The sequence below is a fragment of the Marmota monax genome, unplaced genomic scaffold, assembly GCF_021218885.2.
Source record: "Marmota monax isolate L192 unplaced genomic scaffold, Marmota_monax_Labrador192_F-V1.1 WCK01_AAM20220418_F8-fsc00099, whole genome shotgun sequence".
NCBI lineage: Eukaryota > Metazoa > Chordata > Mammalia > Rodentia > Sciuridae > Marmota > Marmota monax.
The window spans coordinates 2201064-2221784 of record NW_026692126.1 but is presented as its reverse complement, the minus strand read 5'-3'; the positions used below and the strand labels follow the sequence as shown (position 1 = coordinate 2221784).

The 20721-nt window shown below is 49.5% G+C and overlaps 2 protein-coding genes across 11 annotated transcripts in view; one reads left to right on the top strand and one right to left on the bottom strand.

The window, feature by feature from the left end:
• The window catches only part of Ppp1r12b (protein phosphatase 1 regulatory subunit 12B), a 198770-nt gene extending 189257 nt beyond the window's left edge, over positions 1-9513 (top strand). For 5 of the 9 annotated variants that reach the window (XM_058585822.1, XM_058585821.1, XM_058585830.1 and 2 more), the window contains one exon: positions 2204-9513. Coding sequence is in view for 4 of the 9 variants with exons in the window: in XM_058585829.1 (XP_058441812.1) it covers positions 2210-2296 (87 nt within the window). In the remaining 5 variants the exon portion in view is untranslated. The remainder of the gene's footprint in view (positions 1-2203) is intronic. The other 4 variants (XM_058585829.1, XM_046463885.2, XM_046463902.2 and 1 more) reach the window with 1 other exon arrangement.
• Positions 9514-11545: 2032 nt separating this feature from the next.
• Syt2 (synaptotagmin 2) overlaps positions 11546-20721 on the bottom strand; it is a 111402-nt gene continuing 102226 nt past the window's right edge. For both annotated transcript variants that reach the window (XM_058585856.1, XM_046463869.2), the window contains exons 8-9: positions 19663-19796; positions 11546-17578 (exon numbers count right to left, since the gene is read on the bottom strand). In XM_058585856.1, coding sequence (XP_058441839.1) covers positions 17372-17578; positions 19663-19796 — 341 coding nt within the window. In that variant the 3' untranslated portion in view covers positions 11546-17371. The remainder of the gene's footprint in view (positions 17579-19662; positions 19797-20721) is intronic.

Genomic DNA, 20721 nt, shown 5'->3' with positions numbered 1-20721 from the left:
TGATATTGGTCTCAGGTGTGCCCAGCTTCAAAGACCATTCTTTCATTACAGGTGGAGGCAGGGGTGGGAAAACCCCAAACCCCAGGAACCGCCTCAGTCTGGAAACAGCCCAGCATTGCCTTCGCCATTAATGATCTGTATTACTTTAGGCAAACCACGTCTCTGCATTTCCATTTTTGTGTGTATAAACCATTCTACTCCCTCAGAAGGTAGGGACGTGGCGAGGCCCACAGGAGGTGAGAGTATGGGGGGGTGTAGACATCTAGAATGTGCTTTTGGATACTGAGTACTCTCTGGGCCACTAGGAGTTTGCCCATGAATATGGGAGGGTGGGCAAACAGTCTACAGGCCTTACATAGATGACTTTCATTCAGAAAATGTCAAAGGAAAGTTCCAGACCTTTGACCCTGCCTTTCTTCCCTCTAACTCAACCAGGAAGGCTCTGGCTGCCTCCTCATGCCTCCATCCCTGCAGGTGTACCCATCAGAATCCAGTGCTCAGAAACTCATCTTAATCAGAGTTTCAGAAAACAGCCCAGGGTGGCTTCACAGTGTTTCACCTTCCCATCTCTTTCCTATGTCCCATCCTGTGGACTGCAGGCTGGGTGAGACTATGAAAACCATATTTCCATGACAGGACTCCACAGGCGGGAAGAAGCTATGCATGGCAGTGGATTATGGTTCAGTGCCTAGTGTCTCGTCCAATCAGAACTGAGTTGCCTTTTTTTTTTTTTAATGTACAAACAACTCATTGAGCTTTGGTGATTTATTTCTACATTAAGAACTCAATTCCTTGGGGAAAAAATTGAACAAGGCAACAGGTGGCCTGGGCCCAGGTGTTATGAGACCTATTAGTTCTAGTGCTTGCCTCTGCTACGACTACTTAGGAATCTAACTTTCCCTCAGCGTTGCAGGGAGGCAGGCTACTTACATAAAGTACAAGAGGAATGTAGAAATTGAGGGGGGGAAGCCTCATAAACCTCACTCTCAAAAGAGAGAAGGGGAAATGAACGTGTTATCTGATATTTTCTTGAAGTTAAAGAATGATTAAATAAGAACATATGTGAAAGCACTATATGAGGATGTTAACAAAGCTTTATCATTTTAACTCTCTGAACCTCAGCTTCATAATTTCTGTTTCTGAGGGTGTTGCCTGCCACAGGGGTCCTTTAGGTTTAAATGACTGATAATCCTGCAACATCTGCACTGACAGCAAAGATGTCAATTTCTGTAGCCTCCCTGGCGAAGAGGTACTTACCCTCCAACCTAAATCTTGCTATCAGTGAGGCCTACACATAAAACTACCTTTATCAACAGTCCATTAGGCTGTTTCTAATGCATAACGTATTTATCAAAGTGCTTTGATGACATAATAAAGACTTGGATATCTAAGCTGGAGCTTACTTTTCCTTTGATCCACAAGATGGGCAAACTTCCAAGATAGTAGAATTAATAGAATTGAATCGCCACCGCCTCTATCCTTCTATAAGCATGTGTTTCCTGGAATTTTAACACTATCTCCTAAAACTGCTCTAAGGCCTCTAGGTTTTTCTTGATAACTATCGGTGGAGAGTATGCCTAGTGTCCACTGTGTGCCTAGTGTCCACTGTGTCTTGCAGCTGTGTGACCACATCTGTTAGTTCCCTGGGTTTTAGTGATTGAAAGTGGGTATGTATAGTATAACCATTGAGATTTGGTGGAAGGAGGGCCCTTAAATCATCTTGTGCACATGGCAGAAAAGGCAAGTTCTGTCCCTCAGCCTGCATTCTTGTTTTTCACTGGCTGTGAAGCAGTGTCCTCATTTAACTCTTTTGGATCACCAACAACTCCTTTTTGAATTCCTTCCCTATGTCCTCATTAGCCTACTTTGGCACTCTCCAGTTTATCTAGACTAGAGGTGAGTTCAAGGAATAATTGAAAATAGCCATTGACTCAATAGAGTAAAAGGATATCTAGTGTGGAACGTGAGCCTGTGTTACTAATCTGCCAGCTCAAAAGGTGAGGGGCTGCGATCTCTCTAAATATGAACACCACCAACTGAGTAAGTAGGAAGAGTCAATGGAACTTTGTTTCTGGGAGAAGGGGGGATGACAGCTCATTACATGCACGTTCTCAGAAGGCCCTGCTCCCCTGCCAGCTGTGCCTGGTCAGGAGGGTAGGGGAAGCAGTTGTGCCAAGTTCTAACACACTTTTCGCTCTGTCACCTACAGGTGTTAACAGAACTGAAATCTGACAACCAGAGACTGAAAGATGAAAATGGCGCCCTCATCAGAGTGATCAGCAAACTGTCCAAATAGACAAGGCTCCAGGTGTGGGAAGGCATCTGCTGCCCTGCCCCTCATTTCCAGCCATTGCCTTCCAGCCAAAAGAAGTGAATGTTTTGGTGGAAGGAAGGACACTTCTCTCTGACCCTCTTCAGTCACATCCTCTGCACTGTACATTTTCTCTGCACTCTCAATGCCCTGTTCCTCCCACACCCTCACCCCAAGTTTTATGACAGTTTTAATTGAAGCATGATTGTGATCATTGGAGCCATCTGGAAAAGGCCCCATGGAGCACACCAAGCTCAGCTATGGACCCAAGCTTCCTGCTGCTCTCCTACTTTGTCCACATTGGATTTGGTCCAAACACATAAGACATGCCTAGCCTTTATGCTGACCCAGTATCCTTTAATATAAGTGAGTCTTGTGGTACCACTCCAGGTTCCTGTCTGGGGTGCCAAGAGAAATGGCAGGATGTGGAATTAATCATCAGCCTCTGGAGCTGTGTTTCTTTGGAGTCCACGGGGACAGTGACCGCACTGAAGCTCTCTGTTCTTCACCTCTCAGGAACTGACTTATATTTTTTCCTCAGCAATCCAGAGCCATTCCTGACTAGTCTTAACCCCTCTTCCTCCCTCGTGCCTAACCTTTATCCAAGGCACTGATGGCCCTGGCCTCACTTATTCCTCTACCTTCTATCCTTTCGTTCTTTCTCTCCCACACCCTTGCCTCCAGAGCACTCGACCTTGGTTTTTTGTTTTGTTTTGTTGTGACCATTGTGGAAGATCATTACTCTGGAGACTAGAAAATCATGACTCTGGTGCTTTGGGGTGGCTTCATGAGCCCTGTATATAAAAAGCGAGACCATGGCAGAAGTGTCAGCCTGCTATTCACATCTCCCACTTATCTTCCCCCTGAAAAATGGTTTTTCTTATTAGAAAATCTGGGCTCCTTATTAGAAAATAGCTCTTATTAGAAAATCTTATTCCTTATCAGAAAAGTGGATACCCCATTCTGCCTGATCTCTCTTTGATGAGGGAGTTTTCCTCTCTTCACCTGGTGCCTCTTGCAAATGAGATATGAAGTCATTGCAAGGAGACCTGTAAGGTGGGGAGGGCAGACTGTTGGGAGCTGGGCAGAGGGTAGAAGTTGAAATACATATTTGGTGAAAGGAAAGTATCTGAGGACACTGAAACATGACGACAGAGAAGACAGTGTTCCACTGTGCTGTGAGAATAGTGGTGGATTGGATTGTTTCTGGTGGTTAGATTGAGGGAAGAGATATTTGCTTTCTTAGAAGTTATCAGGAGACATGGCTGCTTGATGAGGTTTAAAGGGAAGAAGTCCTTTCAATGCATGATGAGGGTCATGGAATTTTAGAGTGGCAAGGCCCAGAGGTCATTTGGTCCAGCTTTCCATTTTTGTGTCACAGGGACCCCTGCTACCACAGGTTTGACCCATAGTTAAGTGGCTGTGCATTTAGTACTTGAGGTTTGAGCAACTCTAATAACCAGAGTTTCTCCTAAGACCAGCTGAAGTCTGCCTGTAGGCCATGTCTACCCTTCATAGCTCCTTGAAGTGACAGCACTTCAGATCCGTGTGGTCGGTGGTCTCTTCTTCACCTGATGTCAAGCCCACACTGCCCTAGTCTTTTCAGTCACTCCTCATGTGACATGCTTTTCATACCTGTCATCTTGGCCATCCTGCTTTAGACAAAACAGCCTTTTAAGATATCGTGCCCAGACCTTCACAGAGTACTCCATAACCCCAGCGCACAGTTCAATCATTAGTTCTCCATGAGACAATTAAGGCATATAGTATTTGCTTTTTGGAGGAGTTGCATCCCTTGGTTCACCTTGAGTGTGCAGGTCACTTAGAGCCTCATTATAGGGTTGCCAGTGATACTCAGTGCTGAGAGCAGTCTGTGCTACCTCTGTCATTGTCTTCTGAAAGTGGCAATGGTGTTCTCGATAGTCCTCTGAAATGCCCATGCTCTTTACTCAGAATCTATAATTCAGGAACAGTTCCAGAATAGTAGCCATGCCTCCTCTGGCAGAACCTCACTTTTAGAGTATATAAGATTCTCTCTTCTGTTCCTGTCTCTTTTTTTTTTTTTCTTTTTTTTTCCCAGGAGAAGCTGCTCCTATCTTGGAACTTTATATGATAATGGGGGCATTGTTAGCTCAATTCTCAGGGAATGCTGGATTAGAGTGAGAAGTACCATATCTTCCACTGTAAGCATATCCTTCATTCCGGGGAAAAGAAATCAACAAGGATTGGCTAATTGATTCTCCTGGTGCCTCTTAGATATGGAGGAAGTGGAGTTGATTGCCTCTTAAGAAAAGAAAACCAGATTATTAGGAAACATTTGTTATTCTTCTCAGTTCCTTAGACCGAGTAAAGGAATTGCAGAATTCCCTCAGATCCCTTTGTGCCTTTTAAAGTGTTGGAGGCAGGTTCTCAAAACTCTTGGATTGGTGTCTCTCCCCCGCTGCTCTACAGCAGCCTTTCATGTCAAAGGTCTCTTCTTGCCAGGAGGTTTTCCTTGTGTCAAGAAGTTTACAAGGTTTTTAATCTCAGGAATACTGGATTCTATGGCCAAGAACTCAGAAAGTGTGAACCATAGTTCACACTAAGGTACAATTTCCTGAATTCACTATTTCAGGCAGTTGTTCTTATGCCATTGATTTTATTAGATAACATTCTGAATCCTGGTCTCCTATAGAGAATAAAACGTCCTTTCTTCACAGCTGTATTGACTGGAAGCCATACGAGGTGCTGGGTGTAGGCCTTTTAGTAGCAAGTTACCTACTGTTGGTCTCCTCAGTCGCCACTGCCCTCCTCATCCTTGCCTGCTGGTTTGGGAACTCATGAGCACCCCAGCAGCTCAAGCTAAGTGAGTAGCAGCAGGCTGGCCAGCAGCGAGAGGCTCAGCTCTGTCGCTTCAGTCTTGACAGGAAGACTGTCAAGACTGTCTGGAAAAGAGAATTTCTCAGTTCAAATTCACACCCTCTGTTCCCACTGACTTGATATTTTTCAATAGCCAAGCCACACCTTTGGGAGTAACGATTGAGGATTCCAAAGATTCTCTGGCTAAAGTTTGCCTATTTGTCTTTCAGAGGCTGCTGATCCTTTTCAGATAGCCCAGTCCTTTTCAGAAGCCCCAGGTGTGATGACCCCAGCCCCATCCTAATCTCTAGCATAAGGCTGTGCATATCTCAGGGTACAGCTACTAACGAATCTGAACAACAGACATGTCCCAGGTGTCCTTGGAACACTCGATTCTCCACTAGGCCAATCTCATTGGCTATCTCCTAGACACTCCCTTGCTCTCTATCCAGCTGTGGGACATTTGCATTTCTCTTCTGGGCTTTTCCATGTTTAAGGAGATCTAGATGCATTTGATGCTCTCAAGGCTGCTGGTGGGTTTCATATCTCTGTTTGGAACATTTCACCTCTTCTCCCTACCCCAAACAAAGCATGTGCTTATTTGACAGTTCTACCAGGAAGCAAGGAGGCTACAATCCTACTTAATAGCTGTGGATCCCACACAAAACTGGGTGAACTACCAGCTGCTTCTCCGCTAAGAGCATTTAACTGATTTCAGAGATGAGGAAGGAGAAATTCTCAGCCATGCACTTTGCTGTGCCTCTGGATGTCTGGCAACTTTGCAGCATCTCTTAGCCAAAGAAAGACACCATCTCCTCTCAGAGAAAAGCCAGTTGTTTCTGGCCAGGCCACTGTGCAGAAGGTCCCCACAGTGTTGGCACTCCTTAGGAGATGGGCCTGGGTGAGCAGACACCTGGGGAAGAGCAGACTGTTCCACGTGTTGCGTTATTCTGCTTCCAGCCACTTCACACCTTAAAGGGAGGCCTACAGGTTCAGCAACAAGGCCCATGGAAAGGGGGAGTTCCTGTCTGCCCCAGCAAGTGAGCCACTACTGCAGCTTAACAGTGAGGGATCACCAGGAGTCCAGTGTCCTTCTCTTCTGGATACCACCAGGGCCACTGAACCCCATCATTTATGCCCACACTGCACTTACCTTGGCACACAATCTTGTCAGTCAGAGGTAGTCCCTGCCCAAATCTAAGCCCAGATCTCTCTCACCATTCTGATTTTTAAGACAGGTTCAGACCCCTCAAATATTTGGATTCCTGTGACCCCGTAAATGAGGCAGCTGTGAGGGGAGAATAGGCGACATGAAAGGGTAAACCCCCAGGAGCCTGAACATCAGTGCTGGGGCCAGCTCTTGTATTAACCGTGTGACCTTGGGCAAGATTACCTTTAAATTCTCTTGGCTTAAAATTCTGTGGTTTATTCATTCTTAGGAAGAACAGAACATTTCTTATACTTGGAATTTCTGCTTCAAAAATTCCTTCTTTCAACTTCAAAAATTCAAGAGCAAAAATTCTTGTTTTCTTCCAATTCAGACTGTTTAACATCAGCACGTCAAGACTGACTTCTCACCCTTGCTGGAAAGCGAGTTTGGTATTAAGGATAATTGAGTGGTGTTGCAATTGCTTTCCCTCCTAATGTTTTGGTAAGAATATTAAAACCTGCAGAGGTGGAAATTGGAGCTCATAGGGAAATGGATAGAAAGTAATTTGTTGTAGGCAGCCTTCAGACAAATTGTTTTAATAGGAAATAGAGCTGCCGCTTCACAGGTCCTCAACCACCTTTCCTCAGCTTCCTCAGACATGGCCTACTCTGCTTCTTCGCCCCAGACAAATTGATTGCATTGCTACTTAGCACTAGCTGGTCCCTGGTCTTGAACTCTGTCTTGCAACAGCAAAGGAATTTTCCTCAGTAAAAAAAAAGAAAGAAAGAAAGAAACTCAACCATTAGTTCCTTTGAGCTCCTCTGGATTCTGGTCTCTCAGAATTAGGAAGTTCTGGTTCTGTTCAAGGCAGGCTTTCCTTTATAGCAGGTCTGCAGACGAGACCAGCAAAGTCAGAAGCGTTTACAAACCACACTGCCATGTTGCACAGAGCAGCACTCAGCTCTTGCAAGACTCCTGTGGGTCTAGTGTGAGCCCAGTGAAAGGGCAAAGACCCTGGGTGGGGAGGTGGCCCCCAAGCAGCATTGGAAAAGAGACAGACAGGGCTTTGAACGTGGAGCAGGGTAGAGGTTGCAAGCACTGGAGGGAAGGAAGGAGGGAGCAAAGCTTCAGCGTGGAAATGAGCTGTGAGCTGGTGACTTTATCCTCAGCCTCCAGCTGAGCTGAGATTCTAATCAGCTTCCCTAATGGGTATTGACACTGCTGAGGAGGAGACCCTATCAGGGACAGGTATTGATCGCTGTGTTCTGATTAGATTGGAAAAATAGATCAACTTCACTACAGCCCAGGAAGTCATTGCCACAGCTACTAAGGAATGAGGTGTTTTTTGAAATCTGAGAAAAAACAGCAGAGACTCTTGACCTGTCAGCCAGCTGCAGCACAGTGAAAGAAGATGCGCTCACTTCTTAAGAGTGGACGTCGAGGGTCAGAGTTGAACTGAGGAATGGCTTGCAACCCAATCTCTGGAAGCCTGCAGAATTCCTGGGGAAGAACAGTTGATAAGAAGCAGGGGTGTCTAAAGACCACAGCACTGATGCGTGTTCTGTCTGGCCTTCCTTACAAAGGTTTGACAATTTGAGGGTCCTCTTCTAGTCTGAGTGCATAGACATGTACATGCTAGCTCGGAGCTTCCAAAATGAGGTTTCACATGTTCTTGATTAGAAATGAGAACTCAGAAACCAATTTTATTCAAGTGTATTATTCTATCAGTTCATATTTTTTGCCTTTCCCCCCCTTCCAGTCCCTCAAAGGACTTTTCTCTCATCTGTTTATCATTTTGGACTGTGAATCTGCCAGAGTGATATTTTGTTATTTCTCCTCCAAAATTTCCCCTAATGCTGCCAATAAGATTTTATGTGGGTGGCCTTTAAGTTGACATCAGGATGCTCTTATGTCCTTCCAGTAAATATACTTCACCCTTCCTCTCCCTTTCATCTTCCTCCATGTTCTTTTTCTTTGCTTTTCTCACGTGGACCTGATGGTGCTTAAGAGAAAGAGGTGTTCCCTAATCAGCCAGGATTCCTGGAGTTTCACATCCAACAGCCACCTCTGCCACCCCCCTTCCCATTTCAAAGCTTGCCGACTGTGCTAATGGCCCCTCATCACCCTTAGAGTTCCTCCCTAGCCTGGCCAAGGAGACCAGGTAGCATGTCTGGTTTATCCCGTCTTTGTCCTGAGAGAGCTGACTGGTTCCAGCTTAAGGCAAAAGTGTCTTCTCTGCACACCTGGACGGGCCTGGCAGTGCATCTGGCAGCGGCAGCTCAGCCCACTTCTGCCTGCAGGATAGTGGATTCGGGGAAGGCATGTAACTGGGGAACCTGGTGAGAGCCTCTGGTGTGGTCCCAGGACAGAGCACAAATCCTGAACAATGGACTTGTGAGGGTCAGCACGAGCTCGACTCCCCCAAAGTACAACTGCTCTTGCTGTCCCTCCCCCAAGACCAGCCGACTTCAGCTTGTCCTCTGGTGCAGAGGGCCAGGTGAAGAGAAATTGGGGGGAAAAGGACACTGGGCGGCAAGCTGCAGGGGCTCGGGAGGGTTCAGGGAGACACAGCCATCCAAAGCACACCCTTTTCTAGCCAGCATCCCTTGAACTCCCGAAAGGTTGGACACCACCCAGCTGGTTCCTGAAAGAGGCCAGACTTCCCCAAGGAGGGAAGGAGTGTGCTTCACCTTGCCTCCCTCTCCTAGGAGAGATGTGGCCTCTTCTCAATTGAGTGGTTCAGACTCAGGCTTTGACTTTATGGTTTTCTCCCTCTTTTCTTGCCTCTGCCCCAGACAGGGGTGAAAAGAGCTCATAAGAACCACCCTGGTGTCTCCACACTGGTCCCACCTCAGTGACAGCACCGTGTGTCTTTACTCTTTCCACCCTTCCTTCCGCACCTTACTTCCACACCAGATGTAAACTGTTCTTCAGCTGAGGTGTATGGATTAACTTCAGTCTGTTGTAAATACACCTGGGGAGGGGGCCATTTCGGGAGGGGAAGCCGGATTTGCTTTGTGAACTGAATGTATTTTTATGCAATTTTGAGTGGCCTTTCAACCCTGAGATATGGATGATTTTGTTTTACTGGTTGTTATTATATAGCATTAAGTATTCTGTGTTTGAAAGTTTGGTAATAATATTCACATCTATATGATGCCTGTAAACACAACAGTATTTATAAATGAGTAAATAAAACTGTGTTTTAACTTTGTGCAGTGAGACTGATAGAATGTCACATCTGTCAACGCCCCTCCCCATGCTTCCTACACCTCCCTCCACTTGAAGGTCTTTTCTCAGGACAGCCGCAAGTGAGTGGCCAGCCCTAAGGACAGGTCTCTGAGAGCACCAATGTATTTCCTTAGTGTGTCAGGCCCAGGAAAAGCCGAGATCGAAGGTTCAGCAGAACCGTAAGAAGACATCAGGGTTTCAAGTGACCAAGAGCAGGGTTATTTCCTCAAAGGCAAAACGCATCCATGACGAGGGTGCTGAGCCCATCTCATGCACACTGACCTCTCATACTTGGGCAGGCTGTGTCCAGAGAAGAGGGGCCTTGTTTGGGCTCATGCAAGTCTCTGGGCACCACCTAGTCCTCTGCTGTACACATACGGGTTTTCTCCTGGGTCATTTGATTCAGGAGATCCCAAACCTCTCCCTAGATCCAAACTACAAATGCAGTTAACTTGGGGGTTACTGGAGGTTAAACTCAAACTCCAAATGAAGGAGCCCAGCCCAGGGAGGAGCCGCACAGGCGCTGGCAGGGTTTGTGGATGGGTGGCCAGCCAGGACTGCCCTTGGGCAGCCAAGGTTCGGGTCTGGTTTCTCCATCCAGCAAACCCTGTTCTGGCTCTGCTAAGCCCAGTGTTTTCTGCCAAGCGGAAATCCCTGCTCACTGACTAAAAGGGAGGTCAAGGAGGGAAGATTCTTTTCCCCTTCTGTCACCCAGCTGTTTGTAGCCCAAGCAGCAGCAGAAAACACACATGATGTCATGGTTGAAGAGTTCAGATCTGTCCTGAGGCCCGAAACAGGCAAAGCAGCATGTCTGATGCTCTCAGACCACAAATGTCATCTTCCTCTCTGTGTCCCCCAGTGGGCATTGAGGTCTGCACAGACAGTCTCCTCACAGTCATGAGGCCAGTGCTGCACGAGGAGGGCTGCAGTATGTGGCTTCCCTGCAGGAGAGCAAGGAGTCACACTCCCGGCCAGGAAATGGTCCAGCGAGGAGCCCCAGTCCTGGGCTGAGAGTGCCCCTCACACACCTGAGCCACCCAGCCCATCCCACCTCAGGGACTGAGGCAGCAAGATGGGGTAGACATGCCAGGGTCCTGGCCCTTGCTCGTCACTGAGTTGGCCCCATCCCTGCCTTGACTTTGCTGCCCCTCATGCATTTGGACCTGACTTTTGAGCAGGTGGCAACCCTAGAGGACAAGTGCCACATGGCATAAACTAACGAAATAGGCTGGCCTGTCTTCAAAGTGAAGAGACAGGTGGGGTAGGGCTTGAAATAGGAGTCCAGCCCCTTCCTGGTCCTAGGGGCAATACTGCTCCCACACTTTCCTAAAAACTTTTTTTTTTTTGCTACCACGTCCCTGGCCCTTTTTTATATTTTATCTATTATCTAGAGAGAGGGTCTCACTAGTTGCTTGGGACCTAACTAAGTTGCTGAGGCTGGCTTTGAACTCACGATCCTCCTGCCTCAGCCTTCTGAGCCACTGGGATGACAGCAGTGCGCCACTGCACCGGGTTCTTTTCTAAGAACTCTGAAGCCCCAATGAAGTTCCTAACATTTTTGCCTCATTAGAGTCAAAGACTTCTGGAGTTCTTTCTTTGTAGTGGAGTAATTCAAGAATCTGTAGAAATTCTCTTTTCACACTCCCACTTCAGGGCCAGCCTCCTTGTCAGACATAGGCTGGCTCTTCCTAAGCACGGCTCTACTGGAGGGGAATTCCAGGATGTGGGCACCCTGCAGTCTCCCAGGGGAGGATCCCAGCACCACAGCCTTCCCCAGGAGGGCATCGGGCTTCACCAACCAACAGTGCCCATCTGGTCTTCCCCCACTCGCAAGAAAGGAATGGGACTTGGCCCCTTGGGTGGCTTCCGGAAGGGAGTCACTAGACTAGAGGCCAGAGCCTCAGACGCAGCTGGTCACCCTCATGCACAGTGCTGACATGCACAGGGGCAGCTCCTGCCTCCCCCACCCTCACCATGGCCGGTAGAAACAACTACAGACACCCCCCACCCCCGGGTTTCTTTCAACTCATTTCTTTAATAAGGAGACGCAGCTCATTACAAAATAACAATTTGACAAGAGATCAGACAAGAACAACAGAGTCCACATGAGGGGGTGGAGGGCATTGCCAAGCGGGGGCGGGTGGCGAGGGCTGCACGTGTGTGGACAGGAGGGCTCCTGGTGGGGCAAGATGGTCCAGGGTGAACTGGGCCTAGTTTTCAACTTTTCAGGCCCCAGGGTTTTTAGAAAGCAACCAATCAAGTCCTTAGATGAGCAGGGTCAGGGCATACTGGTCATGCTTCTCTAAAGAGGACCCCCTAAAATCTGGGTTGCTAAGGGAGGCACAGCGGAAGCTCCCTTGCCCCCCTCACGGAGGCTGCCCCCTCACCACAGACCCTCCCTCCAATCTTGCCTCAATTTCCGTGTCTGTGGAAAATGGGAGGGACCAAGAGAGCTGGCCCTGGGATTTTTGTGTGCCCGGGTGCTGTGGTTTGTAACTGGCAAGGCTCACTCTGCCACCTCTGGCCTTGTCTAACACAACCCGCCTGATTCTCCTCAAGCTCTTCTCAGCCCGAGGCTTCCTGGGTTACTCGCATGCATCACCGCCCTCCTGTGCTCTGGGGGCCTGGGGCTGCAGGCTGGGGACTGCACTTCAACCAGGGACCTTGGAAGGCTTTGGGTCCCTACTGCTTGCTGTGCCTGGCGGGGACTGGGGGAGCCAGCGTGAAGGCCAGAGCCCAGAACACACCTGTTCTGCCAAGGGTCCTCTAAGCTATCCATAACCACGGCACCTACCCACCACTTCTGGAGGAGCCTGGCAGCCCTAGGGCCACCACACTATTGGGGTGCTCTCTCTCAGACTGCAGAAGGAAGATGGGGATAAAGCCTAACCCACTACCAGCCCTAGGTTTCCCCCCACGAGTTCCTCCTCCATTACCCTCTATGGACCCTGACACCTCAGTGGCAAGTAGGCCAGGCTGGTTGAGGACCCAGGTCGTAAATGGAAACCCGACCACAGACTGAGCTGCTGACTGGCGGCTCCTGAAACTCTGGGTTGACTCTGCAGGGCCCCCAGGAAAGTAGCAGAACTGTGGCGTCCCACCATGCACCATCAGGGTGGAGATGGAGTGGAGCCATCAGACCACAGCCAGCCAGGGACACCTCCCAAGGCCCCACCAGAAGCCCTGGCCACCGTCCATCCTCATGACACGGGGCTGAGGAAGCAGGAGGGGAGGACAACAAGTGAGCCCTTCACAAGTGTTCTGTGGGGAGCCAGTCGGAGGGACATGGGGGCTCCTGGGAGGGCGGAGGGCAGTCTCCAGCAGAAGGCCCCCTTTATGGCTTTTCAGTTATTTAGACAGCGGGAGGAAAGGAGCCACGCCACACACGGACACAGAACACAGAAACAGTGGACACCAGACAGCAGGTGGGACACGGCGTGCCTTGGCCCTGCCCATAGATGCACCGCAGACGGGGGGCCTTCGGGGCCATGGTGTCCTCCAGCATCTTCTCCAACAGGGCCAGCACCAGGGCTGGAAACCCGTTCCCATCCCCTGACAGCTCCCATTATGGGATTCCCACTGGGGAAGGGCGGGTGTGGAGCTGGGGACAAAGACGTCACACAACAGAAAAGAGAAGGAGCAGCCTTGACCAGTTCTGTAAAATAGGCCTGAGGTTGGGGGACCGAGGGGACTCTCAGCATTGCCATGCGGCTATTTACAGAAGTTTATAGACATGCATCTTGACTCAACAAGATTCTGTTCGTATGTTTATAGATAACTATCTTCTTTTAATATATAACTAAATGCATATGGCAGGGGTTGGATGAGGCTCAAATGGCTTCAAAAGGTGCTTTTGTTGTCGCTTAAAAAATAAAGTATATTCATGTATCTTCAAGTCACAGTGTCCCCTTCTCAATATTGCATTTCAAAAAACAGGTTAGGTCAAATCCGTGGTGACCAACCTCTGGCCCCCTGGGACTGAGCAGGAGAGGAGGGATGTGGTCATAGGGTAGGGTTGTCAGACACAGTACAGGATGGCCAGTTAAATTTGAATTTCAGATAAACGATGAACCATTTTTAAGTATAGTGTGTCCCAAATATTGCCTACGACATCCTTAAAATTGTATTGTTTATCTGAAATTCTGAATTCGACCATCCTATATTTTTACTTTCCAAATCTGGCACTGTATATCACGGGACTCTGTGCCACAAGGATAAGGACCTAGGGCTCCCTGCCTGCCACCACCCATGGCTCTGATGAAAGGCCCCAACGAGCCTGAGGAGGGAAAGGGTGAAGGCAGAGGGTAAGAGGGCAGTCACTGGCTCCATCTCTTCCTCTTGAGGTGGGACAGGCTCTCTCTACAGGGCTGGGTGAGATCAGAACTGAAGACTCAAAGAATAGCCTAGAACATTAAAGGAACAAGGAATCTCTTGCTTCCGCAGCCAGGGAGAGCCTCTGCTGTCTCCTACCCACCCTTCCCTCACCCCATCACATAGAAGCCAGTTTATGAGAGACCCTGCAGCCACCCCTCTTCTCTCCCTGAAGCCTGGGGCCAGCAAAATCACCCAAATCTGATTCTGCAGAGACACACGCTATGTATGGTTTCTTGATTAGAAAGAAGACCAGGACCTGAAACTGTGGCCTGATCCCTGTCATCCAACCTCCAGCCAAGAAGCTCCAGGACCGTGGTTTCTCCTTCACCCCGAGCACCTGCTCAGCCTCTCCCAGGCCTCAGCTTCTGCTTCCAAACTCTAAAAAATCTGCCCGTAGCTTTGGCAGAGTTGGTTTTCCTTCTACATAGATGATTCAGGGAGAAAGCAGCCTTAGCCCTCGTCCTAGTTTCTGAGTGGCTCTGAGTTTGGATTTTCATAGTTTCAGTCCCTCTGTAAAAATGCTGCTCTCAACTAAGTACTTTCCTCTCTCTGGAACAGACTTTGGAATGAAAACTCATAGCCCCAGAAGCATCCTGAACCCCTCACTAGTCAGACACCTAACTCTGTCCTGATTAGCTCTCACACTCCAGGACCCTGACATCCCCAGGAATAAATCCATACAGCAGTCGGGGTTTAGAAGGATGCTCTGTGGTTAGGCTTCCTCAGCTGTCAGCTATAGAAACTGTCCAGCATTAGCATGTCCCACCTGCTTGTGGACTTCCCCTCCCATTCTGGGAGCTCATCAGGACCAGCTGGGACCTGAGGGAGGACACGCTCCCAGCACCCACCGTGCTACCAGTAGAAGCCTCAGCAGCCTGTCCCCTCCAGGCTCCGCTTAAGGTGGGCTCTGAATAGGAACTGTCCAGCCTCTATCTCCAGGCCCAGGCACACACGAAACACCAGAGGTTTCCTTTCCTTCTCTGTTTGGGAAGTGGTAGATCTTAGGCGCTAGAAGGGTTAAATGAAGCTCATGGGCAGAGAAGAATCCCAGGTGGTAGGAAGTGGATTGGGAGAAGGCAGAAGAAGGAAGGTCAAGGGGGTGAGATTGACAGGGGGTTTCCATGAATGAGGTTCGCGGGGACGTAAGTGAGGAAGGACCCTGAGAAAGCACCAAAATGCCTCAGCTCTGGGGAGGGAAGAAGAGTCCAGTGACTTCTGATGTCCACACCAAGACTCTGGTACTCTGTGGCCACCTTGATTCTGAAGGCACCCTATTGTCCTACAGTTTTCTACCATGACCACAACTCTGGTCCCAAGGACCACTGCTCATAATCCTTATCAGAGTGCTACCTTCTCATTGTTCACACACACACACACACACACACACACACACACACACGGAGTATAAAATGCATAACTTCCCATGTACCAAGGGCCACTGGTAGGAAGGGAAGGGACTCTGAGAGAGGCAAGCCAAGTCCTGCTTCCCGGTCTGTTTCTGCTGTAAGTGTCCTCTCACTCCCTGCTTCAACCAAAAAAAAAAAACAAAGCCAAGCAAAACCAAATTCCTTCCTCCCCCCACTTTTTTGAATAAAAAGATACTCTGCACCTTCTCTGTGCTGGGGCCTCAAAGCCTGATTCACTCCATCACCATCTACCTGTGTCAGGTACCTACAGGAAGCTGAAGTGGCTCAAATGGGGCAGAAGGAAAATTCTGCCATTTTTTACTGGGAAAGAGAGTGATCCCCAGCCTCCTGGAGAAGATGTGATTTTTCTCTGGTAGGGAAATACCAAGAGCCTGAGAGCTTTAAGGAGGGAAGAGAGAGATTAGAGGAAGGGAGACAAGGAGGGCTGGCCTCTAGCCACATGGGGGCCTGACTCTCTTGGCCATGCTGAAGTTTTGGAAGGGAACTCAGTGCAAATCTGACTAACATATATATGGCTTTTTATCAATGCTAGGGACAAAAGGTGAACAGGTATGGGACACAACTGGGCATGGGGTAGAAAACCTGGCACAAGGCTGGGAATATAGCTTAAGTGCTTGCCTAGCATGCAGGAGGCCCTGGGTGTGATCCCCAGCACCACAAAATAAAATAAAATTGATGAAACACTGGTTGGTCTCCACCCATTTCAAATGAATGGCATTCACATCTTGACATTCACCGAGAAAAGTCTCTCTGATGAATGGAAGGCTGGGGCCTCCTCGCACGTCTCGCTGGGCCGCTCTAGCAATCCATAAGCCAAGCATGGAAAGCAGAGGGCCCAGGGAGCAAGGAATAGGAATGGAAGGAATCCCACTGCTCCCCTCTGTACCGTCTCAGAAAATCTCCAGCATCTGCCCATCATCCTTCCCTTCTAACCACCCCCTTCTTACCTGGACCTCAGGGAAACTAAGCACATTTAAGCCTTCCTTTTAACGTTCTCTGGCTCTGTACAGATAACACGTCTTCAGACAGTGTTGGTCCACTTAGATGCAAAGACAAACAGAAGCAAAAGCATCATGGAGAACAAGGGCCCATGAACCGTGCTGCTGAGACTCTGGAAAGGGAGAAAGTGTGTTTCCCACTAGTTGGGGCAAAGATCCAGGAGCTTAAGCTTGGTCTTTCAGGGTAACAGGACTTCTGTTGCTTCATAGTTCAATGTTCATTGTCAGCAAGAGTGAGATCCTGGGACTGACGGTCCCTGTGAAGAGTCTAACCAATCTAGGGATAGTTCATTTCCATGAATGTCCCAGAAACCCCACTTCTGGGGAAACATGATTGACAGGAGGAAGTCTGTGACGGCATCAGGGGTCTGGTCCTAGTTCTGGACACATCCAGTGCCCACATCTTGCTGCCTCCCAAATGTCCACCCAGAAGAGTATGAGGGCTTCCAGCCTCTGACTGGGATTCTGAGCCTTCTCCGCCATCTGGTAGACCATGTTCCACTCAGACAGTGGACTTTCTTCATCTCCTCATGTCCATGAAGAGCCTTCTCTTCCCACAGAGGATCACTGTCTATGGCTCATCCCAGGAATGAAGAAAAATACTCAGACACCCACACACTCACACACACACACACACGTTGGCTACTGTGTTGCCTTGGCTGTTGCAAAGCAAGATGTGCTGCCATGTTGTTGGTCCAGAACGCACAAAAACCAGGAAGCGCTGCAACTTCCCGCCAGGAGAGGGCCTCACCCAGGGTGAGGCTTGAACAAAGCTTTGAGAGAGTGAGGGGGAACCGGCAGGGCATGCAGCGACCGCAGCTCCTGGGACGACGAACAGAGCCAGGCTTCTCTTCCACCTCTTAGGGGACTCTCCTCACACAGCCATCAAAGGAAAGTTGGTCTTGAAAAAGAGAAAAGGAAGGAAAAACAAGGACACAACCACAAACGATGAAGAAAACCTCTAAGGTCGCATAACTGAGGTATTGATAGCTCTGGATCTTGTCAGTGTCCATCAAGGGCACGGGGTCCCAGCCTCGGCCATCTACTTATTCTTGCCCAGAAGTGCGTCCACCTCCTCCTCCGGCTTCAGTGAGTGCCACTGGGCGATGGGCCTCCGGGGGTTGGCCAGCATGTCAGACCAGTGTCGCAGCTCTGTGCCCGTGGCGTTGCTGCCCACAAAGATCTTGCCGATGGCTTCATTCTTGCCCAGCTTGTCATAGTCCAGCACAGTGACCACCACCTGGACTTTCTGCAAGGGAAGCCAAAGAGGGAGGACGTTGGAAAGTGAAGACATGGAATTCCAAGTCCAAATTTCCCTCCATCAACATTTACTCCAAACAATTGGGAAGAAAGGCCTCCCTGGGCTCCTTACTGCCTTCCATCTCGGGCTCCCAATAAGACTGAATTTACATGGAGGCAAAGGCCACACCTGTGGGGACAACCTGTGTTGCTACCAACAGCATTTTGTGCACCACAAAAAATGCTCCAGGCACTGTCAGTACTTGCAGAGGGGATGGGAGAAGGAAAAGATGAATTTTACTTCTAATGACATCAACATGCACATAATCAAAAAATTGCCCCACAAAGTAATAAAGGTTATGCTAGAGAGGGGAACACCAGGTACAAGGGAAACTCAGAGGAAATGACAGTCCTGCTTGGGTCAATACAGGAAGGGCTTCACAGACGGCAGAAAAGAGGAAAGAGAGTTCCAGAAAAGAAGATTAGCCTCAGAGAGGGAACAGAGACAGGAGAGTGCACTGGTAACTGAGAAACAGAAGTTCAGATTCACTGAAGTATAGATTGAGACACAGGAAGTGAGGTCAGCTGGGCAGGAAGTGAGGTCAGCTGGACAGGAAGTGAGGTCAGCTAAGGAGTTTTCACTTTATCTATCAGTCAGATAAACAGTAGGCAGCTCCTGAAGACATAAGAGAAGGGGTGGCATGGATCTGTTAGGAGAACCTGGCCCCGAGGTGGGAGGAATGGACCTGATTGCAGGAGCACCCACTGCTAGGGGTCTGCAGGGGTGTATTAGTGAATGTGAACCAGGACAGTGGGGATGGGAAGTCAGGGCCAGACCAGAGAGGTATTTAGAGGAGAGAATCAAGAGGACTTGGTGATCATTTGGACTTGTTGAGGGGACAGTCAATGCCTTTCTCCCCCCTCCCTACCAACTCAGGCTCATCCCTTAGGGCAAAGCTTTCTTTGCAAAGCCTCCCCTGAATCTTAGGCACACTGAAGCCACCATCCCACGGTGTTTTCTGGGCCCTTCCCACTATGAGGGCCTTGACACCAGGTCAGTGTCTTCTACACACTTATTTCCCCAGCCACTAGCAAGTGCCTGGCACTTAGGAAATGCTCAGGAAATATGTTGAGTAAATGGGAAAAGAAAAAGGACTGGGGTCTCAGATGAAGCTCAGGCCTCTGACATGGGCCACTGGGAAGATGTAGGGTCATTCATTGAAAACAGAATTTAGCAAAGCAGGTTTGGATGGGATCAGGGAGGGAGAAGACCATTATGTTGGCTTTGGACTTGTGGATTTGAGATGCTTGAGCCAGGATAGTTCACATCTGAAGCTTTTCATTGTGAAGATTCCTCTTGGGATCACATCTATTCCCCTGAAGATTCCGTAAATGACATCATGGACACCTCAAACCGGACAACTTCAACTCTGAAGAGCCCCTTGGCACTCTTGCCCTTCAAAGAGGGAGAAGAGGGGAAAGGACAGCTCCCCTGAAGAGAACCGCCCCCCTGCAAGCCCCTGCATCTGACTTCCAGCCCAGAAGGGTCTGTGTCTCCCATCTTACCAAGTCCAGATCCCAGTCCCACCCAGAAGTGGAGAAAAACAAACCTCATCTCCACCATGTACAGCACTTTCTGGTGGGACAGAAGGGAGGGAAGGAGGAAGGGAGGGAAAGAAAAGGAAAAGTGGGGGGGGGGAAGAGGAGGGAGGAAGAGGTTAGAGGGGAAGATGGGAGCAGACTTAGGAAGCAGGGAACATGGGGGCAGGGATGACCAAGGGAGGATGGAAGGGAAAGAGACTATTTCCTACTTAGTCACTTCCAGTCTCACTGGTGTCACCCCCTGGCCCATATGTACAACCGTGTCCTTCCAAATTCTAAAGGAGCCATCTGTAGAATGTTTTTAATTACTTTATGTTCATCTCCTCCAAAAGGGAGACCCTGGGGAAGAGCCCCCACGTGGCATTCCCCCACCAGAGTGACACCCCTCCATGGTTGGAGGAAACTCCTGGGTGAGTCCCCTGCCCTCCACCTGCCCATACTCATTTGCCTCCTGGCCCAGCTCTGCGCCTAAGGTCCTTCAGGCTCACGCACCTGGATCTGCTCAAAGGGGATCTCAAAGCTGAAGGACTCGTTAAAGTAGGGGTTCAGGGTCTTCTTCTTCACCGTTGTCTTCTTCTTCTTGAGCCTCTTGCCGTTCTGCATCAGGTGGATCTTCACATAGGGGTCTGTGGCGGGGAGAATGCCAACCCAAAAGGCTCCCTTAGCCCACGTCCACCCTCCCAGGTACCCAGGGCCTCCATGGAGGATGGGGGTGGGAGTCTCCACCCAGCTGAGACCAGGCCCTCAGAAAGCCCTGAGGCACAGAACAGGAAACCCAAAAGACACAGAGGATCCTCAAGGATGGCAGTAGGTTTCACCTCAAGGACCAGTTCTGACTGGTTGCTTGTGGCTTCCTGGAGCATCGCATTGAGGAAATTTCTGCTTCTAAGTTAGGCCTTGTGAGAGAGTATGGGGCTCAGCTGGTGATGACTGTGCTAGGCAGGGGCACCTCTGCCTAGTCCTGATCCTGCCCAAGCCCATCTTCCCAAACTTGCAGATGAGAAAGTAAGACTGAAGAAGGGAAATAACCCACCAAAAGTCACGTACTGGCTCAGTGACTGAGTCCAGCACAGGCTGATTCTCTGGGACAGCACGGCAGAGACAGGGGGCTACACCTGGTGATTCAGGTGTCGGCCCCATTTCTTACCAGGTAAGTCTAAAACTCAGCATCCGCCATGTATGTATGGAGTCCCTTGCCAGGGGAGAGCCAGCAGAGCCTACAGCCTCTCCTGGAAGTGTCCCCAGTGGACACAAAGTGGGCCTGATGGAAAGGCCCACTTTGGGTAGGCCTCATCCACTTCCTAAACTTCCCTGGGAGAAGCAAAATCCTGTCACAACTCATTGAAATCTCTCTGATCCTCTGTAGCCCACAGGGCATGGCCGGGGAGCACTGGGAAGACACCTCAGACAGGGGGTCAGAGCTCCCCTGCTCTGAAGGGGGACACCCAGGACCCAGGACAGGAAAGACCTCCTCCTCCTTGCCCGAGTGTGCAATCTCCTGGGGTTCTGGGCTGTGACTGGCTCACTGGTGCCACCCAATGGCAGCCAGAA